The sequence below is a fragment of the Gadus chalcogrammus genome, chromosome 6 (assembly GCF_026213295.1).
Source record: "Gadus chalcogrammus isolate NIFS_2021 chromosome 6, NIFS_Gcha_1.0, whole genome shotgun sequence".
Lineage (NCBI taxonomy): Eukaryota > Metazoa > Chordata > Actinopteri > Gadiformes > Gadidae > Gadus > Gadus chalcogrammus.
Genome location: NC_079417.1, coordinates 18,020,064 through 18,042,968, shown reverse-complemented (window position 1 = coordinate 18,042,968; position 22,905 = coordinate 18,020,064). Strand labels below are relative to the sequence as shown.

The 22,905-nt window shown below is 47.1% G+C and overlaps 1 protein-coding gene across 1 annotated transcript in view; it reads right to left on the bottom strand.

Moving 5' to 3' along the window:
- The window catches only part of bin3 (bridging integrator 3), a 32,982-nt gene that overhangs the window by 5,268 nt on the left and 4,809 nt on the right, over window positions 1-22,905 (bottom strand). Inside the window, exons 2-7 of the mRNA XM_056591871.1 lie at window positions 19,106-19,154; window positions 18,403-18,443; window positions 13,519-13,580; window positions 11,167-11,303; window positions 6,941-6,981; window positions 898-1,039 (exon numbers count right to left, since the gene is read on the bottom strand). Of these exons, the coding sequence (XP_056447846.1) occupies window positions 898-1,039; window positions 6,941-6,981; window positions 11,167-11,303; window positions 13,519-13,580; window positions 18,403-18,443; window positions 19,106-19,154 (472 nt within the window). The remainder of the gene's footprint in view (window positions 1-897; window positions 1,040-6,940; window positions 6,982-11,166; window positions 11,304-13,518; window positions 13,581-18,402; window positions 18,444-19,105; window positions 19,155-22,905) is intronic.

Below are 22,905 nucleotides of genomic sequence, written 5' to 3'. Positions count from 1 at the left end.
ATTCGGGTCTTCTTCACTTATTGCGCTGTATTCAAAACACGGGCAAGTGGCAAGACAGAGGTGAACTGGGAGCCAGGACGGAGAGTGGGGGAGGGAGAGGAGGCAATGGAAGAGAGGGGAGGGAAAGGGGAGGCACGGGGGTGAGAGGGGGAGGCAGGGAGGCAGGCTTGGGGAGGGGGGGGGGAGATAAGGTAAATTTCCTTCCACCTGTTTTTTTGCACATTTTCAATTGGAAGTGGAAATCTGTAAATTGCGAAAACATCTCCAAATATATCACAAAAGGGACTTAAATGTCCCTTGAGTAACCAGAACTCTTCCTAGAGCACATCGCTGCAGTACGAGTTGCTCAGAACTCTCCAATTCCCTGTCCAGTGTGCCGTCAGTCACCAAGCCTTCCTTTCCTTTGTTTGACTGGAACTATTTTAACCACGTCATCTTTAGTTGCGTAATTGCACACATAATTTGCGGCATTTACTGCATATCAGGATGAGCCAATATCCCATACAGTAGGGGATGGAAACACGCATAAAGAGATGTTTTCTTTTGCAGATTTTATGAAATGGTTACGATTTGCGATACATTGGGATGGAAATACAGAGAGAGCGAGAGAGGATAAGCACTTGCTGCACAGCGGGTGAAGACAGACAAGCCGACAAACTGTGTCGTCGCAGCTGAGCATGGTGTGTGTGTGTGTGTGTGTGTGTGTGTGTGTGTGTGTGTGTGTGTGTGTGTGTGTGTGTGTGTGTGTGTGTGTGTGTGTGTGTGTGTGTGTGTGTGTGTGTGTGGAGCTACTGTCTAAGAAAACAGAGACAGACGGACAGTCAGACAGCAAGCCGGGCACGCAGACAGATGGCAGGGCAGACAGACAGGCAGGCAGGCAGACAGACAGACAGGTACCTGGTGCAGCTTGACCATGTTGGGCCCAGTCTTCTCCTTCTCCTCGTACTTCTCCGCCTTGGACTGCAGCCGCTTGTAGTCCTGCAGCGCCTGCTCCCGCCGCTTCACCGCCATGTTGAGGCTAGGGAAGACTCCGCTGTACCTGGGGTGCAGGGAGACACGCAGCCTCAGGACCGCCGCTCCCTCAGACCTGAGTCATCCAGCCCCAGCCGCCGATCACAGAGACTGACCACACACAGATACAAACATGCTGCAAATAATACACAAACATGCACACAAAGATCCCAAACATTCTTCAATAAATATACAAACATACACAACACAAAGACACACACAAACACAAACATCCTTCAATAAATACACAAACGTACACACAAAGATACAAACATTGTATCTTATCTTTGTATACAATGTTTGTATACAAACATTGTATACTACATTGTATATAATGTATACAAGATACAAACATTGTATCTTTGTAGCAGATATCACAAAGACACAAACAATGTGTGTGTCTTTGTGTGTGTATTAATTGCAGCAAGATTGCATACACAAACAGAGACACAAAAAAACCTCACCAAACAGGATTCAATATACTAAAACATACTAAACACAAAGACACCTACCGAACATGCATCAATAAAATAAACAAACATACACACAAATACACCAAACATGCTACAATAAAAACACAACACAAAGAAACACACAAAGACACAAAACAAGTTTCAATAAGTACCCAAACATACACAACACAGAAAAAAACAAATACAGACACAAACCATGTTGATCATCACAGGGTTAATAACGATTCATCACTGAAAGTTCAACAAAATAATGAGCAGGAATCATTCCATATGAGGAATATATAAAAAGAATCACAATAAATATGAGCTGAAGCATTTCTTGCTGAGACTTTTCCATTTCCCATGGGAGAATGTTGCGTTGAGCCCCTTCTAATCTATTATCTAATTACTGTAGTGCAAAATGCCATGAAACAATTCATTTGGTGACAATTATTATATTCCAAAGGAAAAATATATTCTCTCAATGTGAATCCTTAACTTTGGGTCTAAAAATAGGAAAACACTGGTCCGTAACTTAGCAACAGGAGTCGGAGCTCCATCCTGGGACTTGTTGAAATGGTTTTTTATTTATTTGTTATTGCTGGTTTAAATGGGAAACAGTGGTGGTGTTCTATGCAGAGCTGACTAGGACGGTATTTAGACAACAGGAAATGTTCAGCCACCAAAATATATTGTATACTTTCTGCAAAAATAAAGTATTTTTTCCGTTTCCCCCAACCTGGTTCAATTCTATTTTGAAGGATTTTCAGCCACACTGACATCGTGTAATTGGATTAAATCTTAAACAATTTTAAAACACAGTGCCAAAAAAAATAGAGAAAAAAAGCGGCACCGGTATTCCTCCCATAACCTCCGCATGCGTATGAGGAGTGCCAAGTAGCACAGATAGGATTGCAACAATGGCAACGTTGAAGTCAATATTTCCATGAGCTCTGCCAAGAGGTTCGCCTTAATTTTCCAAAACATTTAGGCCTAAGGTAAGCAACCAGCGCAGCGCTCAGAACAAGAAGCACAACTTGTCATTCACAACGTGGGCCTAATAACCGTGAGTCATCAGTAAGAGGAGCAGAGAGGAGCACTACGGCTCTCACAGAACCATTCAGGCCGTTTCATCATCTGTGTGGGCACAGCACAGAGAGAGGAAAACATCTGTCTCTCCCTGAACCTGTGTGTGTGTGTGTGTGTGTATGTGTATGTGTATGTGTATGTGTATGTGTGTGTGTGTGTGTGTGTGTTTGCGCGCTTGTCCCCTCAGCAGTAGGTGAGCTGGGGGACTCCGTGCCAAGGCCTCTGCCGATTGGTTGTGAAACCTGAGCTTACTCCCACACCTGAGGGAGGGAGGGAGGGAGGGAGGGAGAGGGAGGGCGAGCAAGCGAGTGACGCGGCTAGAGGCTCGGCCTTCAGACAAGAAGTGCTTATTGTCTTTTCCTTCTTTTTTTTTTCGACAGGAAGTTAGGCAAGGAGTGGTTATTTATCGTTGGGTGACATCACGGAGCGGGGCCCATCCCAGCGGCCCACGCTCTCCCGCTATTTATAAAACCCCCGCTGAGGCGAGGGAGCAGCAGGGGTGGACACCGATCCCCCTCTCGTCTACTACTACTACGCATCTCCTTGCTGCAGCGCAGAACGCACACACTCCGGGTGCCAGGGGGGGGGTTATGAAACCGCCCTCCAGGCATGAGAGCACTCTAACAAACGCAAACATTCACTCTGTGCAGGACAGCGCACGCAGCCTCCCCCGGCGTCTCAAAGCGACACAAGCGGGGCCGATTGCATCCTCATCGGCGTGACGACCGGCCCCGTCAGCGCTCTCACGACGCCCTCTCTCCACGTGAAGGAAGAGTCTGCTTACCCAAAAACACAGGAGGCGGAAAACTGTTTCTCCCAGGGGTTCGGCGAGGGCTTCAGCAGCCCATGCAGACCTCCATCTCGCATGCACATATCCCTCAGAAAGCCCCTGGCTTGCCCACTTGGCACTGACATGCACCTCAGTCGGGGGACACGGCTGGCTTGCTCTGCATTGAGACGGTTATACTAAACAGAACAATGAGGGCAAACCCCTTTCAATCCAGATCGTAAATCAATCTGGAAACTGTACACCTGCGTACGTCTAAGCCTTCCACTCCAGTGGCCCTTGGTGACACTATTTCTGCCCTACTTGGTACGCAAATAAGGCTAAGAAAAGCCACTTCCTCAATGTTTCCGTTGTGGCTAGCCCAAACCAAGCTGTGGTACTCGTTTTGGGCATGTGAGCTGGATGGCTCGTCATGGGGGCGAGTAATTTAGTTTCAATGTTTTGTTTCGTATGAACTGTTGGACCTCTATTTTGAAAAAAATGCAGGAAGGAATCTGCCTACGCAGTATGTTAACGCAGTCATTATACATCGCCGGACCCGTTTAGTATTGAGTAACGCAAATGATCGCATGCGTCATGCCAACTACTGGGCGATATGATTGCAGAATGAAATCGGGGACACACGACTTCAGTACTGCAGGCCTCCCTGAAACATCGGCTGAACAGGGGAGGGCACAGTTTAGTGAGTTGATGAGTAATACCTATAGGAAGCATAGGAGGAACTCTATTCTAAGCTCTCATGATGCAAACCATTAAGTATTTGCGGACCTTCTCTGAACAGGGTCAAACACGATGAAGTAGACTTTGAGCGGAAGACTCAGATCCTCAACAGACCGAGTAGGCACCGTGACGCAGCCACTCTGGGGCCCTGGGTCTAGGGCTGGCCTGGCATGGGAAAGCCCTGGGCCTCAGCTGGAACGCTGCCTCCCAGACAGCTGACCGTCCCTCGACCCGCGTGCGGGTGGTGTGGGCCGGGCTTGGCCAGGCCCTGGGGGTCTTGGGCGGGCCCCAGCGACGTCTGGGTGCCGCTGGCTACAGCCAAGAGTTCAGGGCCAAGGCCAGACCATGTGACCAGCTCTTTACTGCGGTGGAGGGCTGGGGATGGAGCGGATTGAAATAACATCTGGACCAAAAGGAACATTTAGAGAGCAGCTTCCAATCCACAGACCCGCAGCCCAGTGGCCAAGCCTCAGTCTGGCCTCAAGTCTGGCCGCACCTTCCACTAGAACCTCACATAACTGCACTCAGGGACCAACAATGAGAGGGAGAAATACCAAACCTGTAGAAAATGCGGAAAGGCTTTGTGTTGTTTTTTTGTAAGGGAATGTCACACCTTCCGTGTGCCATAATATTTAATTAAAGATAGAAGGTGTGAGACAAGGTGACGCTGTGTGACCACAATCTAGTCTGTGTGTGTAAAATGACTGTGCTCTTATGAAAGAAGGATTGTTGGAGCGCGCGTGTGTGTGTGTGTGTGTGTGTGTGTGTGTGTGTTGGAAGAGCCTCAGCTCTTTGTCTCTGTAAGAGGAGGGTTTGCAGCTTGCCTTGTGTTTTGTTGTTCTTAATCTCTGAAAGCGAAAGGAGTCCAGCAAAAGAAGATGGAAACCCGATCGCTGAATCACAGGGTAAGCTGCCGAACAAAAAGTTTGATAATACCCACAAAGCAAGACGCTCCGAATACTGGAAGGGGGTTCCTCATGCACCCAAAAATATTCCTGGAACAGCCTGATTAGAGGGAGGAGCATCTTAAGCTGACGCAACAGGAAGTCAGGTCCGGAGGAAACCTAACGGTACAGCCAATCAGATTAGGGCGAGGGCGCGCTGTCTGCACACCTGATGAGCCCAGAGGACAACAGGGCCCCCGACAGGGCCGGCAGGCCCCTGATACACACGCCCGTCCAGGGCCCCCCCCCTCCAGGCCGCACATCAACACAACAGTGATGTCATCCAGTGAGCCCTCCCCCTCTGACTCGACCGCTCTTTGCCGTCTGGTAGCGGAGGCGGACGCAGGGGGAGGCTGAAGTGGGAGCGGGGGAGGGAGGAGTGGGTGGGAGTCGGGGGATGGGCTGGGAGGGGGGGGGGGGGTGGGGGGCTAAAGAGGAATATCAACGCTTTTGTTGATTTGTTTACGGCACGCATCGCGACGTCGAGTGTTAAGGAGTGCCGAAAGAGTAAACAGCGGAGCACCCCCCACACACAAACACTCCTCAGCCATTAACATTAGCGTCCTTTCCTTTGAAACACGTCTCTGAGGTGCCTGCGGACCGCCGCGGCAGTGCGGAGGGAGAGAGCAGGCAAACAATGACCAGGGCTCATTAGCAGGAGACTAATGGCATCTTAATGGAGGCGTCACTGTATAGGACCTCTGATGGAGTCCTACTCCATACGACCAGCATCTAAAGAAATGCCTCGCTACACCGTTTTAACAAGGACTTAAGTGATGAGAACGCTCGGGCAGGAGGTTTTTAAGAGTCTCTTTTTATGTACTTGTGGTGAAAACTTGCCTGCATTTTACAGCATCATGTGAATGTGAACTTGGTGGCCCATAATAAATCCTGTTGCGATAGTGACCCCCTCCCATCTGTTGGTCCAATGTGGTCGGAACGCGGGCGTGTGTTTTTGTGCATGCGCCTGTGTGTATGCGTGTGCGTGTGTGTGCCTGTGTGTGCTTGTGCGCGTGCGTGTGATATGAACTGTCCTGAGACGGGGCTCTCTCTCTCTCCCACAACGCCGGCCCAGCCACCCGGGCACGCAGCCATCTTCTGGGCCAGCCCACACGTTCGCCGGCCGCCCACCAGGAAGAGGAAATGAGAACCATTCCACCCGGCCACTGCCCCACCGTCGCTACGGCACACGAGCTGAGAGAGAGGAGCAGCGCACTCTGGGCTCTCCGTCGCACCGCGCACGTTACCGCGCTCTGTGGGAGCGCTCGGAGGAACCGTAAAAAAACAACAACAATGCAGAAAGACGAAGAAAGGGTAACAGGCAGTGAGTCAACGTGCAAGCGGGAGGGCTTGATCCGTGCAGATGCATGCGAGCCGAGCACTGTACATGGTCAATCTGTCATTCACACCCCCGTCCCTCCAGCCGCCTCCGGGGAGGAGTGAGCAGGAGGAAGCAAGACCTTAACCAGCATCAACTGGCCACTCCCTCGCTGTGTGTGTGTGTGTGTGTGTGTGTGTGTGTGTGTGTGTGTGTGTGTGTGTGTGTGTGTGTGTGTGTGTGTGTGTGTGTGTGTGTGTGTGTGTGTGTGTGTGTGTGTGTGTGTGTGTGTGTGTGTCTCTCTCTCTCTCTCTCTAGAGGAAATGGACCAGGGTTAGGCTTCAGGAATGGAATAGCACTCACAGGCTGCTGGGATGGGGGCGAGTGTGCGGAAGGAGAGTCAAATAAACTCTCTTCCAGACGCCAGCCACCGCAGCAGCCCCGCCCCCCCACTCACTCCTGACTCCGTTCCTCTGGTTTCTACAACGGGCCGGGCCTCTCTTACAGGCCCTTGGTGTATCACTTTGGGACCCTCTGATGAGAGCTTCAAAGGAGATCGCTGGCGTTCGGGCTGTGAGGAAGAGAAGCTTAAGAGGCGAAGAAACGACAGAACACTCACTTCTTCAGAGGATCGATGACGGTCTTCTGGATCTGGTTGACCTGCAGATGGACACAAAGAGAAACGTTTCAGAGACACATAATGAATGTGATAAAACGAGAGTTTTGCTCCCAACGTCCGGACTTTGACAGATGAGGATCAAGCGAGCGCGTGTCAGGCTCCTTAGCAGTGATCTGAAGCCACCGCCGCATCCGACAGAGAACAATTGCCTCTGTTTGAAGCACTTAGACACTGGGAGCAGGATGAGGGAAGGGGGAGCGAAGTTTGGTGGCGACACTGCCTCTCTCACTGAACACCCGCCCGAGGACAGCGGAGGCTGCATATTCATGAGTGCGGGAGATACAGGAGGTTCGGGAACGTCAGGGGACGCACATGAAAGCAGGGCCCCGCTGATTGTCAAATCAAGAGGAGGGGGGGGGGCGCCTTACAAGATGAAAGTTCTTTGCAAACAAACATCTCAACAATAAACAGTTTATATATGTTCTCCGCACGCTCCTGGAGCTGACAGGGGAGGGCGGGGTGTGGAGGGCTGTTAAATGGAAGTAAAACGAACATCATGGCATCTCGGGGGCCCCGAGGCCGAGGAGGCTCTGCCGTCTCGTCGACACCACTTGGCGCGCAATTAATGAAAGTTTCCCGCTGCCGTCTCCACTGCAGATGCAACAGGACCGGGCTCCCCCCTCGACGGGGGCAGAGCGCTCCGTGACAGAGCGCCGGCTGCACTCTCAGCCCCGGCGTGAGAGTGCAGCGCTGTAGAGAAGCCTCCATGTGGGGGGGGGTCACCCTGTTGGGCTGGAGACACCCGCCAAATCATATGTTCACTGGCTGCCGGACCAACAGCCCATTACTGAGACGGCCGCGACGCCAGATCCCAGCTGTGTGCAGCAAAAAACGAACCGAGGAAAAGAAAAACAACAAGTAACCCTTTCCGCGGATGAGAAAACAACACCAACGCCACTGTACACAGGCAGAGATCCAACTCCAAAAGGGTTGATTGTGGTTAGAGGGGTAGAAGGAAATACATGGTAGGAAAACAAAACAAGAGAGCCGATAACAAATAAGTGCATGGGAATTCACATTTGCACTGCTTTACATATTTACACACACATCCCCCACCACTCTCACACACACACACACACACATGCATCCCCACCACACACACACACAAACCCCCTCCCCCTTCCTGACTCAGGCGGCGATGCCGATTGGAGGAAGGTGAGAAGATGCAGCGAGCAGGGATAACAGCAGCAGTACAATGCTTAAGCATGCTGGTGCCCTCTGACCTCTGCCCCATTCCCAGGGAGAAAGAGAGAGATACAGACAGAGAGAGAGAGAGAGAGAGAGAGAGAGAGAGCGAGAGAGAGAGAGAGAGAGAGAGAGAGAGAGAGAGAGAGAGAGAGAGAGAGAGAAATATAGAGTGTGAGAGACAGAAAGAGAGCGAGAATGTGAGAGAGAAAGGGAGCGGGATTGTGCGAGATAAAGAGCTAGAGAAAGAGTGGGAGAGAGAGCCAGGGAGAGAGAAAGAGAGAAAGTGGGAGAGAAAGAGAGCGAGAACGAGTGTGAGAGAGAAATAGAGCGAGAGAGAGAGTGAGAGTGAGAGCGAGAGAGAGAGAGAGAGAGTGTGAGAGAGTGTGAGAGAGCAAGAGAGAGAGAGCTTGAGAAAAACGAGAGAGAGAAAAACGAGAGAGAGAGAGAGAGAGAGAGAGAGAGAGAGAGAGAGAGAGAGAGAGAGAGAGAGAGAGAGAGAGAGAGAGAGAGAGAGAGAGAGAGAGAGAGAGAGAGAGAGAGAGAGAGAGGAGAGAGAGAGAGAGAGAGAGAGAGAGAGAGAGAGAGAGAGAGTGAAGGAGGTGGGGGGGGTAGAGCCCTGCTCCTCGGAGGGCCCTCAGCGCCCGCGGGCCCCTGCTCATCCAGCAGCAGCAGTCTCCATCAGTGAGTCACGGGGCAGAGGGCATCCCGGCACACAGGCCTCCCAAAAATACACACAAGATCGCAGAGGAAATCAATACGCCCTCCCCCCCCCCCCCCCCACCCCCACCCCCCCGCTCCAAACGGATCATCCTTCTCTCCGGTCCGCGCCGGGGCTCGGTGCTTCGGCAGCAGTGTGCCGGCGGGGGGGTTTCGCGCCCTCCTCAAGCCCCAGAAATAAACACGCAGACCCGGGCCACTACTGCCTTCATTACCGCTCCACGTTTCATCCGCTGCTTCTCAGTGCGCGCGGCCCGCGGCGCAGAGCGGAGAGAGCAAAGGGTGGACGCTTTCTCTGGGCTTTTTTGTCCGCTCCCGTTTGGTGTTGTTCTCCAGCGGTGTGGGGTATTGTTGTCGGCGCCATCAGGAATCATCAGTCAGCTGGAAGGGAGAGCTGAAAGAACAACAACTCGAGCCGCGCTGCGAGAACGTGGGAAGACCGGAGGGGATGGAGGCTGTTGGTAGCGGAGCCGGGCTCGACCGAGGAGTACCTGCAGATAGCTGCCGTCGCTCGTAGCCGCGCTGCCCAAAGACCAAAGCGGTCGAACCCCGCCCCAACCTGTAGAACGGACGGATGAGGAAGTGTTTTGGTCCAGACTGAAGGGGGTTGGGGGGGGACCGTGGTCTAGTACGACCGAGCCGTCCAGAATCAACCACTCTTAACCTAAAGACGTTGGTTAAGTCAAGTCCAGCCACACGGTTGATAACCGCGTGGTTCTGCGTCACTGGGAAAGGACTGGATCCGAGATCCAAAATGTGTGGAGCGGGTACATACCTCCCCTCCCGCTCACAACCAGCACCTGAACTCAACCTTCAGTCATGTCACAATGCAACAACAAACATAAGAATTATAGACATTCCAGCAGCTCTTCTTCACTGGATGACATGAGCTGAGGGCTCATGTGGGGCAGAGCAGAGGGGCAGGAAGGCTTGGGCCACTCAGGTCTGACTGAGGGGATGGGTTAGCTTAGCCAGGGAGGGGAGGGTACCCAGAGGGAACATTTGGGACGGGATGGATTAGTTAACGGTTAGAAAGGATGGGACCTGAGAGAATTAATGCTAGGTAAAGAGCCATGGATAATGTACAATCAAGGACTCGAAAAAAGGCAATTCATTCAGCGGCAGAGAGTTGGACTATCTCGATGTGCTATCAAAATGGAGTGTTCTTCTGGGCAGCCGACCAAGACTAACCAATGCTTGGAAGAGACACAACCATCGGTCAAGTGCCCATAAGCTCTGTCCAAACCACATTCTGGTTGGTCTAGTCACATGTGACTGCTTTCAACTTTTAGAATATATGGAGAAGCAGGCAAAGAAAAACCTTTCTTATGAAGCTCAAACGTAAGGTTGATGTTTAAAAACAGCTGGAGTAACTCTGGTATACGTTTTATACACACAAGAAAAACTGTTTACTTTGCCATCAGCAAGAGATTTGGACCACATTGAGCAGCAGCATTTTAAATTGTTACATTTCCATTTAGAAATATATCCTTCAATATGCAGCTCATTGAGAATGCATTCACAGCACCTGTGGCTTTCAGTAAACTCAAAAGAAAACTGTTTCCGAGGGCACACACACTAGTCTGCCAGGAATTGACATGCTTACGGGTATTATGAATACATATCATTCACTGAAATTCAGATAGCCAGGGAAACATATCTCTAACAACACTTAAGTTTGCATGTCGGTGCGTACTAAGAAAGGAGTAGTATTCAGCCTGGTATTCGGTATTGCTTTCTGTTTTACGGTCCTTTATGGTTAGCCTTATGGCTCATTGTGATCTTTGAGGGAAGGTACCGGCGCCATTGAGGAGAGGACCAGCGTGAAAATACCCGATTATGATTAGATTTCACGAGAATGTGGTTGTACGTGTACAGTTCCATATCATTCCAGGATTTTTGTAATATTGTATCGACACTGGAAATAATCACAAAGAACATAAACCTGGCGAACCAATGAATAATCCCAACACTGTAAAACGAGCTGTACTCTGGTCATCATGACCGTACAGACGATACTGAAGGGGAGCATCAAACCAGAAGGAATAGTAGGACCTTAATCACAAGATAGAAGAGTCAGACTACGGTGGACCAGACAAGGCTGACCAGCAACGCCGCTGGGAAGAGCGAGTTCAGAAAAGAAGGTAGAAGAAGCAAGACCTCACACTTCGAGAGATCGAGATCGAGAGCGAGAGCGAGAGAGAGAGAGAGAGAGAGAGAGAGGGAGGGAGAGAGAGAGAGAGAGGGATGGGGCTTCTGACCTTCTCCAGGTTGAAGGAGTCCATGCGCCTCATGGCGGTATCCAGAGCAGTCATGGACTCCAGGAAGACCTGGTCCTGCTCACACAGAGGGTTACCCAGCAGGTCTGCAGAGATCTTCACAGCAGCCTTGGACATGGCTGTGAACGAACAAACGAGCACACACATCTTAACAGATATATCACACATGTATCACATACATTTCGACGGGAAGCCTTTGAAACCATGGTTACGTGCCATCCAGAGGGTTTATCTGGTCTCAAGTGGACATGGAGGGAAAACAGGCAGCATATGGCCAGTACAGTACAGCACAATACTGAGGAGGTTGTTAACACATTCCTCACTATTGACAGCACCCATTTTAAGATCAGTGTTGTTAGTTTCTTATAAGTAACAGCTTTTAGTTACCAATGAGGCAAAATCCAAAGGCCTACCTTTCGGTTAAATTAGATAATTTTCAAACTCATTCGAGAATTAAATATTATTATTTATTGCCCATTGGTCTTCACTGGTACAGAATATTCATGAGATAAAGACCTTGACGCCAGTTTTAAAATCAATGATGATGAAAACAGGAGACTTGGTAGGTAAAGCTAAGCTTTTTACCCTAACCCTAACCCTAGTCTAGGCCAAACCAAAGGACTGAAGGGAATGGATGAGCCCAGTTTATTGATGAAGTTAGGAATAACTCAATGTTTGGGGAATAAAATCATGCTTCTATAAATTGTTTATTTTTTTACCAAAATGAGAGTCAAGGCCGTGAATGAAAATGTTAACAAATGGGTACAGGCTGTCAATCAGTAACAAAATATCAGTTACAGGATGCAATTTTATTGCTAACATTATTGAAGTCCCTATCAATTATTAGCTTATTATTTTAAGCTACGAGTCGACTGAAATGCTACACATTGCGACGTTAAGTTGAAAAGCAGCCTTTTCTACAGTTACGATTAACAACCCTATTTCAAAACAGGATGCAGGAGGGTGGGGCCAAGACGATTTGGTTTCAAACAAAAAGAAAGAAAGCGGGGGTGAAAGAGAGGAGAGAGCCTGGCTCTCCTGCAGGAATGCAGGGGGTGGCGGGTCTAGAGGCAGTGATGAATATTCACCAGAGCACAGGGAATCTGTGCAAATGTTTTTACACTGACAACACCAATTACTGTTCATCTACACTCATGCCACTTTGTTTTAGACATCAGATTATAGCATCCCGTTTGAATGAATGGGCTTAGTTCAGGAGAAGGGAGGAGGTGTGTGTGTGTGTGTGTGTGTGTGTGTGTGTGTGTGTGTGTGTGTGTGTGTGTGTGTGTGTGTGTGTGTGTGTGTGTGTGTGTGTGTGTGTGTGTGTGTGTGTGTGTGTGTGTGTGTGTGTGTGTGTGGGGAGTATCCCCAGTGGGACTAAGCTCAGCATGTGGTCTCATTCACACTACCGGGGGATTCTCGGGAGGCCCATTTGCGACCGATCAATCACTCAGAGGTTGGGGGTCTGCGTGTCTCTCTGCATGACGAGCCACACATCGTTTATTATGACCTTGCCTGACATGGCCAGTGGAAAATATTGGCAATATGTAAAAAATAAATAAAGAGGCACGCAAGTCCATCATGCCCATGTCACCAATATCGTATCTTTTTTACAATAAAAAAAACTAACAAAAAGGTACTCACCGTCAATCAAGATAATTCTCAATGGCTGTCGATTATAGTGCTTCGACACATTATAAAACCCCATTCTCTAAAAGCCCCTTTGCCACCCTGCAGGGACCGCTTGGCAGTGGGTTTAATAGAGGCCAGCGCTGTGACCTAAGGCTGGGGAGCAGCAGTGGCTGCGGAGGCTGCCTGTGTGCAGCAGGCAGCAGCACCGCCTCGACCCGTGTGAAGGGAGGAAAGCCCTGCCAGACGGGCCCCGGGAGCTCTAATGAGAGCCCTGACAGCTCCCAGACTTTCATAAGCCGCACATCCATATTCCACCACGGCACAAAAGAGTGGAGGAAATAAAGAATGCCCCCCCCCTCCATTCATCTCATCCCCAGCTCCACTCCCCACCCCCATACAGTGATACAATATCTAGTGTTTTCATCCACGCACGGAAGATAAAGACGAGACACAGCAACACAAACATTAGCATCATAAACATACAAAATAAAAACAAAAGTGCCATCTTCAGCAAACAATAACTTCCCCCCCCCCCCCGCCCAGATGGAGGATTCTATCGTTCTCCGTTCCCATGGCAGAAACTTTAACAAGGGGGGACTTGAAACACATCTGTGCCAGGTTGTGTTCTGTCAGTCGCAGGTAACAAGTGCAGATCAATGGCCCAGCGTGAGATGAAGCCATGGAGACGGAGGGGAAACTCACCTATATCAGCCTCAGTGCTCTTCTTCATGTCCTTGTGAAGTTTCTTCGTCTGATCCTCGAGCCTGGCGGACGACAAGGTGCTTATTTAGTCAAGCTGGGACACACACACACACACACACACACACACACAGTAGGTTCTGCATACAATACTTTGGTAATACATGACGGCCTAGTTTAGCTGATTAAGAACACAGTGTTGCTATCCTGATCGTGTCAACTCCATTTTTCGCTCAAAGGATTAATGCATTCAATCATCCATCTGCACACATCCCAGTGATTGTCGCTAAAAATGGCAATTACCAGACAACACAGACTGAAATGTGTCCTGTTCATTACATCAATTAAGGCAAACGAGGGGCTGTTTAGAGCCCCCCCGAGACCTCTGTCACATCAATTCTTGGGGTAAGACGTGGAAGTAAGGGGGGGGGGGGGGGGGGGATTCATTTAATTTTCCTCTTATCAGTTTTAGAGATTGGAGTGGAGCAACGGAGGCATGCCAGGTTTGAACAAGCGACATGGCCATCGAACACAAAGACATGCTGCACGTTGGGGGTTCAAATAATGAATGTGAATTGCAGACCATCGCTGAAATGATTGACTGCGAGAACCATCCCTCTGTAACTCCGGCGTGATGCACACAGAGACAGATCCCCACTGCACCTCCAGTCTTCTCCGCTGACCGTGGTGTGTATTCACAACCGGAACTGGTCGCGCATCGAATGAGAGTCTGAGAGACATTGATGTGTGAACACGATCCTCATTCACATAAAGCTCATTCAAGCCCACATCTCACCGGCTAAACGGTGTGCGACGATGACGGAGTGGGAGGGTGAGGCCGGGGTCCGTCTCCAGAAAGGTGCTAATAGAGCGCCCAACTCCGACAGCTGCTCAGCGCTTCGGCTCAGAGCTGGGTCTGGGGCGTGCGGCGTGCGAGCTGCCAGCACACCAGATGCTCAGTGGAGCGGATCGCTCTCATCAGGTGAGCACTTAGAAAAGATACTCCATTAAGCCGTTCATCAGCACGCGAGGAGGAACGCAGCGCCACATTTCTATCCAAGTACCGGGACAGAGTACTCTCTGGGTTTGGGTACTTCCATCAGAGCACTGGGATGTGTAGGTATGGTGAGAGGGAGCACTGATGTTAAACACTCTTCCCTTGATTGAGTGAGTTGTTGTAAAGCAAACCTGGTGGGACTGTATATCCAGTTCCAACAAGTCCCTACAGTGCATGTCTGTATGCACATCGTTCATCCTGTTACTTAACCCCAGTTCAAGACTTCTCCATTGGTTTAATGCCAAAAAGGGGCGAAGAGAAACATGGACAAATTGTTTTACATTTTGTCTGAATTTACTGGTTCATCATTTTTGAGGACAGGGAGCAGTCCCCCTAAGTTCAGACGTCCGTAAGGGACCCGGTGAAGTTAAAGGCGTTAATGTAACAATTTTTCACTGTACATTTATGAAATTAAACGTTGTGTGCCTTTAGACTAAATTGTAAAATGTGCGTTAATGACAAGTCTAGTCTGTGATGTTATGTTGCTATCCACACTTGTAGAAAGTCATAAGGATTCACAACCGATGCAGCCAATGAAAAATTCAAGCAGGGCAGAACTACTCTGACCTGGAGTGGGCTTTTGCCTTCAGGTCTGGCCTCCTGGGTTCCCAGTCAATTACATTTCAACCAAACTGTTACCCAATGTCAGTTAGATGGAAAACAGGTAATCGTATTGGTCTAGTGGACCTTTACACATGGTTCATAATGTTGGCATCAGGTTTATGTACCATAGCTGAGAATGTGAGGACAGTATGCTACTCCAAATGCACATTGGCACATGCCTTACCGAGACCAAACAATAAAGTACACGCTATGATTGATAAGCTGGGTGATAATGGGCAAGCCAAATTCTTATGTAATCATTAAAATGCAAGTCTAGAATCAAATGATTCCACGGCGATCTAGAGGGGTAAGCAAAATAAAACAATGTAAAAACATTCTGACAGAATCATTGGCTTTGACTTAATTAGGTTAGCAAAACGAAGGTATTAATTCCGGCCTTTATTCTCCGGGCGGAGATAGTCTTCAACAAACGGTTTATTCTGGCAGCAACAAGGAACATGCCCCGCTGGGTGCGAAGCCTCAATCTCTCTCCGACAAAAGAAATGTACCAAACGGCTCGTCTGCTGGCGTGATGCGGGCTCCAAAATAGACGAGATAGCTCTTTAAAAAAAACGTCTGTGACGGAACACCAGGAACGGCCATGCCAACGTGGGCTTATAGTGGAAGATACGTTATTGCATGTGCCAACGTCTGCCTTGATGGACGCAGAGGGTGGAGAGACGCCTGTACGAGCCTGCTCCTCTGACTCACTCATCAGGTTCACTGGCGCCACACCTCTCTGATAAAGGGCCCTCCTCGCCCCCAGAGAGCCAAACAGCCCTCCCACTGAATCTGGGAGGCCCTCGGGGGCCTATCCCACCCCTGATAGCGGGGAAGTCCACACATTCAGGGAGGATCGTGTCGCAAGGATTTCACACCAAACACCCCCATAGTTCCATAGGCACAATGAGGCTCATACGCTGCTTCGTTACTCATACATGGATCCAACATTCATGTTGTTTCATTCAAACCCAACCGCATCACCGTTTTTATAAAGAAAATACAAGGAATCATGAGCCATCGTAAGCATGAAAATGCCCATTTGGTTCAGACTGATTTGATAATTTAATAATTTAGGGCATTGCATTGATCATTTAGTTTTCCAAAGAGTGTCAACAAGACCAAAAAAAGGATAGGAAAACTGCTTCTGTAAATCACGGGAATATAATATATATATTTTTTAAGGGTCATTCACCCTAATACAAAGAGGTACTATGTCAAACACCTTTATACAAAAGGTGTATGATCCACACAGCACCCACGTGATAATGCAGTTTGGCCTTTCGAAGCGCTATTCAATTAAAATGAGTTTTAACCATTTCCTAAACTAAATGTCACCTTTATACAAATGCGTATGACCACCTATATACAGGTGTAAAGGTGTATGACCAGAATCTGTCTGCGACGATTTTGCTCCCAAGTGATTATGTCCTGTATTCTATACTAGGGCTGGGCCATTAATCGAATTTTGATCGCGATTTCGATTTTAGCGTCAAACGACAACATAATTAACATAAGTTTGTTTTTCGATTATTATAATTTTTTTTTCTTATTTAATGTTTTATAGAAAGGTCATAACAGCATTTTAGATTGGAACATTTTATTTTTCACCATTTTGTGTATTTTTTTAAAGCGAAATTTCAAAGTTCTCAGTTACAAAGGCTTTTTTGGGAGAAACATGCTGAATAAATACAACATGTTTTCAATCTCAAAAATAATGGTTTGAATAACAGTGATTTCAATATTGACCAAAATAATCATGATTTAGATTTTTTCCATAATCTAGCAGCCCTTTTCTATACAAATATATATACAAATATATACATAAATATATTATTTATATAATACAAATACTTAGGGGTAATCCCCCATCGACAAACAGTTTGAACAAGTTCCCTACGAACAAGAACAAGCTGCAAATTGGGTATTATACTCTAATTCAGATTAATTTTCTGGTGATTCGTCATCCAAAATAGTGCATTTATCTGCATGCTCTTGAATAGCACTAGTGCTGCAGTGCCATTTCACTGGAACTTTGCACAATGTCCAAACTACCTTTTTGGTTTAATGACCAAAACAGTGTGTCTTCATTGGATCCAAACAGAGAACTCACACCGGCGCCGCCGTACAGCCGCGTCATGACTTTCAAAACCGTGGAATGCATCGCAGCTCCATCAATACACTTCATGGTATCAAACACAGAAAGTGACCATGCAGCCTTTAGACAAGTATTGTCCTTTTTGCGACGCGACGCTGCCCGACTCGGCGCCCGATTGCTCGTCTGGTGTGCGACCCGCATTGAAGCTCTGCCGGGACAAAGTCAGACTCGGACCGAGGATGGATCCAGAAGACAAACCTCCTCGACACAGCACCCACATGATAATGCCGTTTGGCTTTTTATATTCCGTTAAAATGAGTTTTAACCCATTTCAACCATTTAAGAAACTAAATGTCTTCGTGGCAACAGCCCTATTTTAAATGTTACATAGTGTCTCATCGCCACCATTAGGCTACATTGTTTTTCAAATATATATTTGTTTTTCTGGCAACGATGCAACCTTGCATCCACATGATAAATGGTGAGTCTTGAGCCCTGCATGTAATCCTGCGACACTATCCATCCCATCGCACAGAAATCCTATCAACATCACAGAGTTTGAAAGGCTTTTCACAGACTCATTGATTTGTTATGCTGCAGGTTTAAAAGAAATAATTGTGAGTCTTTGCAACTTTCAGCACCACGTTGGGGCCTTTGGATTTGATTTGATGTATTTTGGATTTGATTTGATGTATTTTAGATTAGTTTGTTGCTACAGCCTTTACACTGCTATCCCTAAGCCTGAGTGGTTAAAGTGTGGCTTATGTACGATGCGGTTTATATTTGCGTAATTACACAATATAATTTTTTTTTAAATTAGATGTGCAAAGTTACCTATTTAGACCTCATCCTTTCCATGTATTTGACCAAAATAGGCTTCGTTTCACCACAGTACCCAAGGCTGTGTTACCCCAAATGTGCTTATTTTCATGGATTCAAATAACCTAAGTACAGCAACAAAATCGACTGAATTGGTTTCATCTAATTCAAGTCAGCAAACCAAAATCAATAAATCTGTTTTCCGTTTATTTCAAGTGATTTCTAATAAGAATGAATTCAAACCTTCCAGAAAAAAATATTAACACCGCTCTATAGTAACATCAGTAGTAATTCATTATGGTAAACTTACTTTTGTAGTTTCTCATATTCACGCTCAAAGTCTCTTTCAACCTGAAAGAAAGGGGAAAAAGAGGCATTTATAAAATATTATGGTAACTTGTCACCAGTATTTAACATGTGTGTTCATTTATACATCTCCACTTCAAATGAGTGTCTAATCACAGCATGTGCGCTAAACGATAATGAGTGTGCAGGGCCTGTCTCTGTGCCCTGATAAACACTGGAGCGAGCATGGCTTCCTGTCCTGTGGCTTTGTGGGCTCTGGATTCAAACAGTTTGGGACAAAACGACCAAGGAAGCGTGGAGGCACAGTGTCCACGGTGGGTCATGTACTGGCCCGGCTCGACCCCCCTCCCTCCTGGGACAGGGGCTCGGATGGCACAGGAACTAGGGTGTCTCCCGGGCCAGACAGCCATTACACTGGAAGTGGTTTTTCTCCAGAGAGGAAAAAAGACCCACGCACTGTCATGCCAAGGTAAACACCTCTGCCCCCTCTCATTTTCTGGGCAAATGGGTAATCTGTGAGTCTAAGAGCTAGTGGTCTTCTAAAGACCACTGATGACATGACTTAAGGGCTACCGCTCAGCGCACAGAGTGACGTAAAACAAACACACAGGACTAGAACAAAATTCTCAGAAAATGTGTCTTATTGTGATGGATGAATTATACCGTGGGAACACGGGCGTGCATCAAATCAAAGACCGGTGACTTACGGTTTTGGAGACAATCTGCTTCTTGGGCTGGCCAATCTTGAACGGAATCCTTAATAAAAACAAAAGGGACATTTTAACAAAGCAGAACAACATTTGGGTTTCATTGTTCATCCTCAAGTCGCTTGTGTCTAAATCATCTTATTGCTGTGATTGAGAACAGTGACAAGAGAGTGACAGCTACAGGCCTCATTGAACAGGTCCCCGGTGACTGACAATCTAAAGCTGTTGATCCCGGCCCTCCAGAGTGTGGGGCCGGAGCCGTGTACATTAAGGTCCTGTCATCACCGGCCACATCTGGCTCCCATTGCAGGAGGATATCACTAATTAGAAGTGGCTGTCCCCTCTGCTCCGTGTGGTTTCCTGTCCGACTACCTGCCACCAAGCAAACAAAAGAGCCACATCCTATAGATATAACGAATATGGTCGGGGGGGGGGGGGGTCTATTAGGGGACACCAACTGTTTGATGTGACAGCACTCATCAGACGGAGACGTAGAGATGGGGAAGTTTAATTTAACATGATTTTGAAATCCAACAGCACACAACGCAACGCACAACTTTTCTGTACTTTTGAAATTGGAACACGCATGAGAAAGCCCTGGTTTCATTGAGAAGTAAGAACACTACTTTCTTAGTCTTCTTTGCCTTACTTGAAGCTGTAATAAAAATTGAGCATAAGCACGGGGAGGAGGGTTCCTGAGGACGGAGAACACAGGGCTGCGTGGCCGTAGGTTTGCCGTTGATGTGACACTAATAGCCTGAAATCTAAAGGTACATGACAGACAGATCGTGTTGACAGGCGGGCTGAGGCAGCAGCTGCGTCAAGGCTGAGGTGTGTCGACTAATGAGATGGAAAAGAGAGGGTGTGAGTGAGCGAGAGAAGGAGAGATGGAGAGGCTCGCAGCCCAACCCGGAGAACACAACCCCATGTGTGGGGAGCCTCTCTTTGATGACAGCTCAATCTCAAGGCTCTGCTAGGCTGGGAGCAACAGGCTTATACTAAATAAATAACAACTAAAAAATGTACTCTCTCTGTGTGTGTGTGTGTGTGTGTGTGTGTGTGTGTGTGTGTGTGTGTGTGTGTGTGTGTGTGTGTGTGTGTGTGTGTGTGTGTGTGTGTGTGTGTGTGTGTGTGTGTGTGTGTGTGTGTGGTCTTTACAATGTGATCTAACAAAGCATGTTCAAATCTCCTTCGTCTTACTTGGGTTCTACGCGAGGGTTGCGATTGACAAACAATTGCCAAAAAAAGCACGTAGGCCTCACAATTTAACCCCGAGTCTTTGCCCGAGGCAGGTCTTTGGGTAACTCAACACTCCACTACACCAGTGATGTTCTTCCACTGAAATGCATCATAATCTGGTTCCCCCCTCGGATGAGTCATCTCAACACAGCACTGGCTAATGTGATATTAACCGTTTCGGCAACTCAACTAGGCTTCTATTGATGTTTACTATCCCAGAGATCAGGGTATGGGCCCAGCATCTCCCCCTTAACTCCATATTGAAGGGCATCTTTTCTTTTATTGGGAAGTTTTCAAAAAGAGAAAAGGTTGGTTTTTCTGCTTTGGTTTTGTGGCGGGAGCCTCGTCTGTAAAATCTGGATATAGAATCATCGAAATCACCACTGAGAATACTGGTTTGAGCAAATATAGACTACTGACTGTGAGCGAGAGAGAAAGAGAGAGAGACACAGAGACAGAGACAGAGACAGAGACAGAGAGAGAGAGAGGGAGAGGGAGAGAAGCTATGGTCCCTGTGAGAATCATTTCTGATGTTTCTTCACACAGACTGGGCAGACGTCACATTGAGATGAGTTGGTAAGTCTAGTGCTGAACCTGTTTCCCATCGCATGTGGAAACGGAGGCCCGGCCATGAGACAGCTGAATGCTTAAGTCTGCGTTGTGGAACGGAGAGAAAAATCCATAATATCGAACAGATTCATACGGTGGTTGAGCTCCAATGAGCCATTGGAGAGGTTATGCATGCTACCTCAGAAGGTAAAACAAATGAATGCATGACCCTGCCCTGGGGAGGGGGATATCATGGCTACAGTATTGATGTTGTTGTTCTATAGATTGACTGCTTTATAGCAGTTTGATATTAAATTATATAAAACAATTACAATTGCAGGTATAGTTAGGCTGGTAGAAAGCTGATGCATCTGTAGACCATCGCTGGCAGCTGTACAATGGTTTATTTTTATCTGATTTTTAACATCCAAAACATATGGAAAATAGAGATCAGAGTAAAGGATCAATGCCATACAATGAGCCATAACAAGACCTGCTTCCATGTAGGCCAAAATAATCTGAGTGAACCTGACCATCCATGAACCTACTAGGTCTTTTAAGTTCTTGTCAAGTTTTAAACTGACCATCCCTGACCTTATTGGGCTGTCAAGTTCTCGTCCGTTGCCCGATTGGTTGGTCTAGATGCACTGGTTGGACCACATTTTCATTCCTCAATGACATTCTTTATGAAAGTGACACCCGCAGACAATCGCTAGTGTTGCTTTTTTAAGGAGGAAATGCTTCTTAATCCATTATGTTCAGCAGCGGGAGGGACATGCAGACCGGTGTATTTCTGAGTGATATGCATATTGTATTAGAATTAATAAAATAAAATATAAAATTCTCCATAGACCTTATCATAAGGTCCTATAAGTCTAATAACTGGAGGTCAAAACGGTTTTCAGAACTTAAGGACGACTGCTTGTCAACTTACTGAGCATTCACTAGGCCACAAACTAATTGACACCATGTTAATATAAACCATGAGTTATGTATTCATGTTGTCTGAGATGCTCTGTGAACATCATGTTTAACGCCAGATAGGCTCGGAGTATGAACGAGTCAGACTGGCACCATGGCCAGCATCGCAGTGTCATCCGGTACCCGTTATACTAAACACAGAACAGAACCTAGAATCTCATCCTGTGACGTGTCGTAGAGCTGCTCGATTATGGAAAAAATCATAATCACGATTATTCAAACGATTATTTTTGAGTTTGAAAACATGATGTATTTATTCAGCATGTCTCTCCCAAAAAACACTTTGTAATTGAGAACTTTAAAATTTCGCCTTAAAAAAACAACACAAAATGGTCAAATAATTTTTTTTCAAATCTAAAATAATGTACAGATATGTATCCAGCTGTTCTGCACATTCCTTGAAACATTTAATAAATAAAGAAAAAAGAAAAAAGTAGAAGGAAATTTAAATCTTGATTATATTACTTTTGTGATTGTTTGTCGCTAAAATCGAAATTGCGATCAAAATTTGATTAACAGTCCAGCCCGTCGTGTCGTTTTTGTACTACACAGTGCTGCCCGGCACTCAAAGCTCTGCCGTAAGCGTTTCAGACTTTTTCGTGGATCGGAACCCAAACAGGACTCTTTATATTCAGGCTAGCGGGAGGAGTAGGGCACTGTGGCCGATTAACTTTATCTAGACGTGTACATTTATTATTTTTTCACCCTTTGATGTGCCTCTTTAAACCATGAAAGTGGCCCATTTCAAATGACCAGTGTTTTGAGAAGGCCAGTTAAGTAGTATTTTACCATTTTACCAATCCCAAAGTACGAACATAAGAAAACAGTCTCATAAGAGCCACATACCACCTCAACGCAAACCATGCAAGATGCTTTTATCACAAGCGCCATTTATTCATTTAATCATTCATATGGATAAGCTCGTCTGATGCGTAATTATCAATGAGCATTATACCTTGCTAAAGCTAGCGAGGTTTTCTAGCAAACACGCTATGTTTCAAGGCCCTTGGTTGCTTTGAAGAGGATCAGTC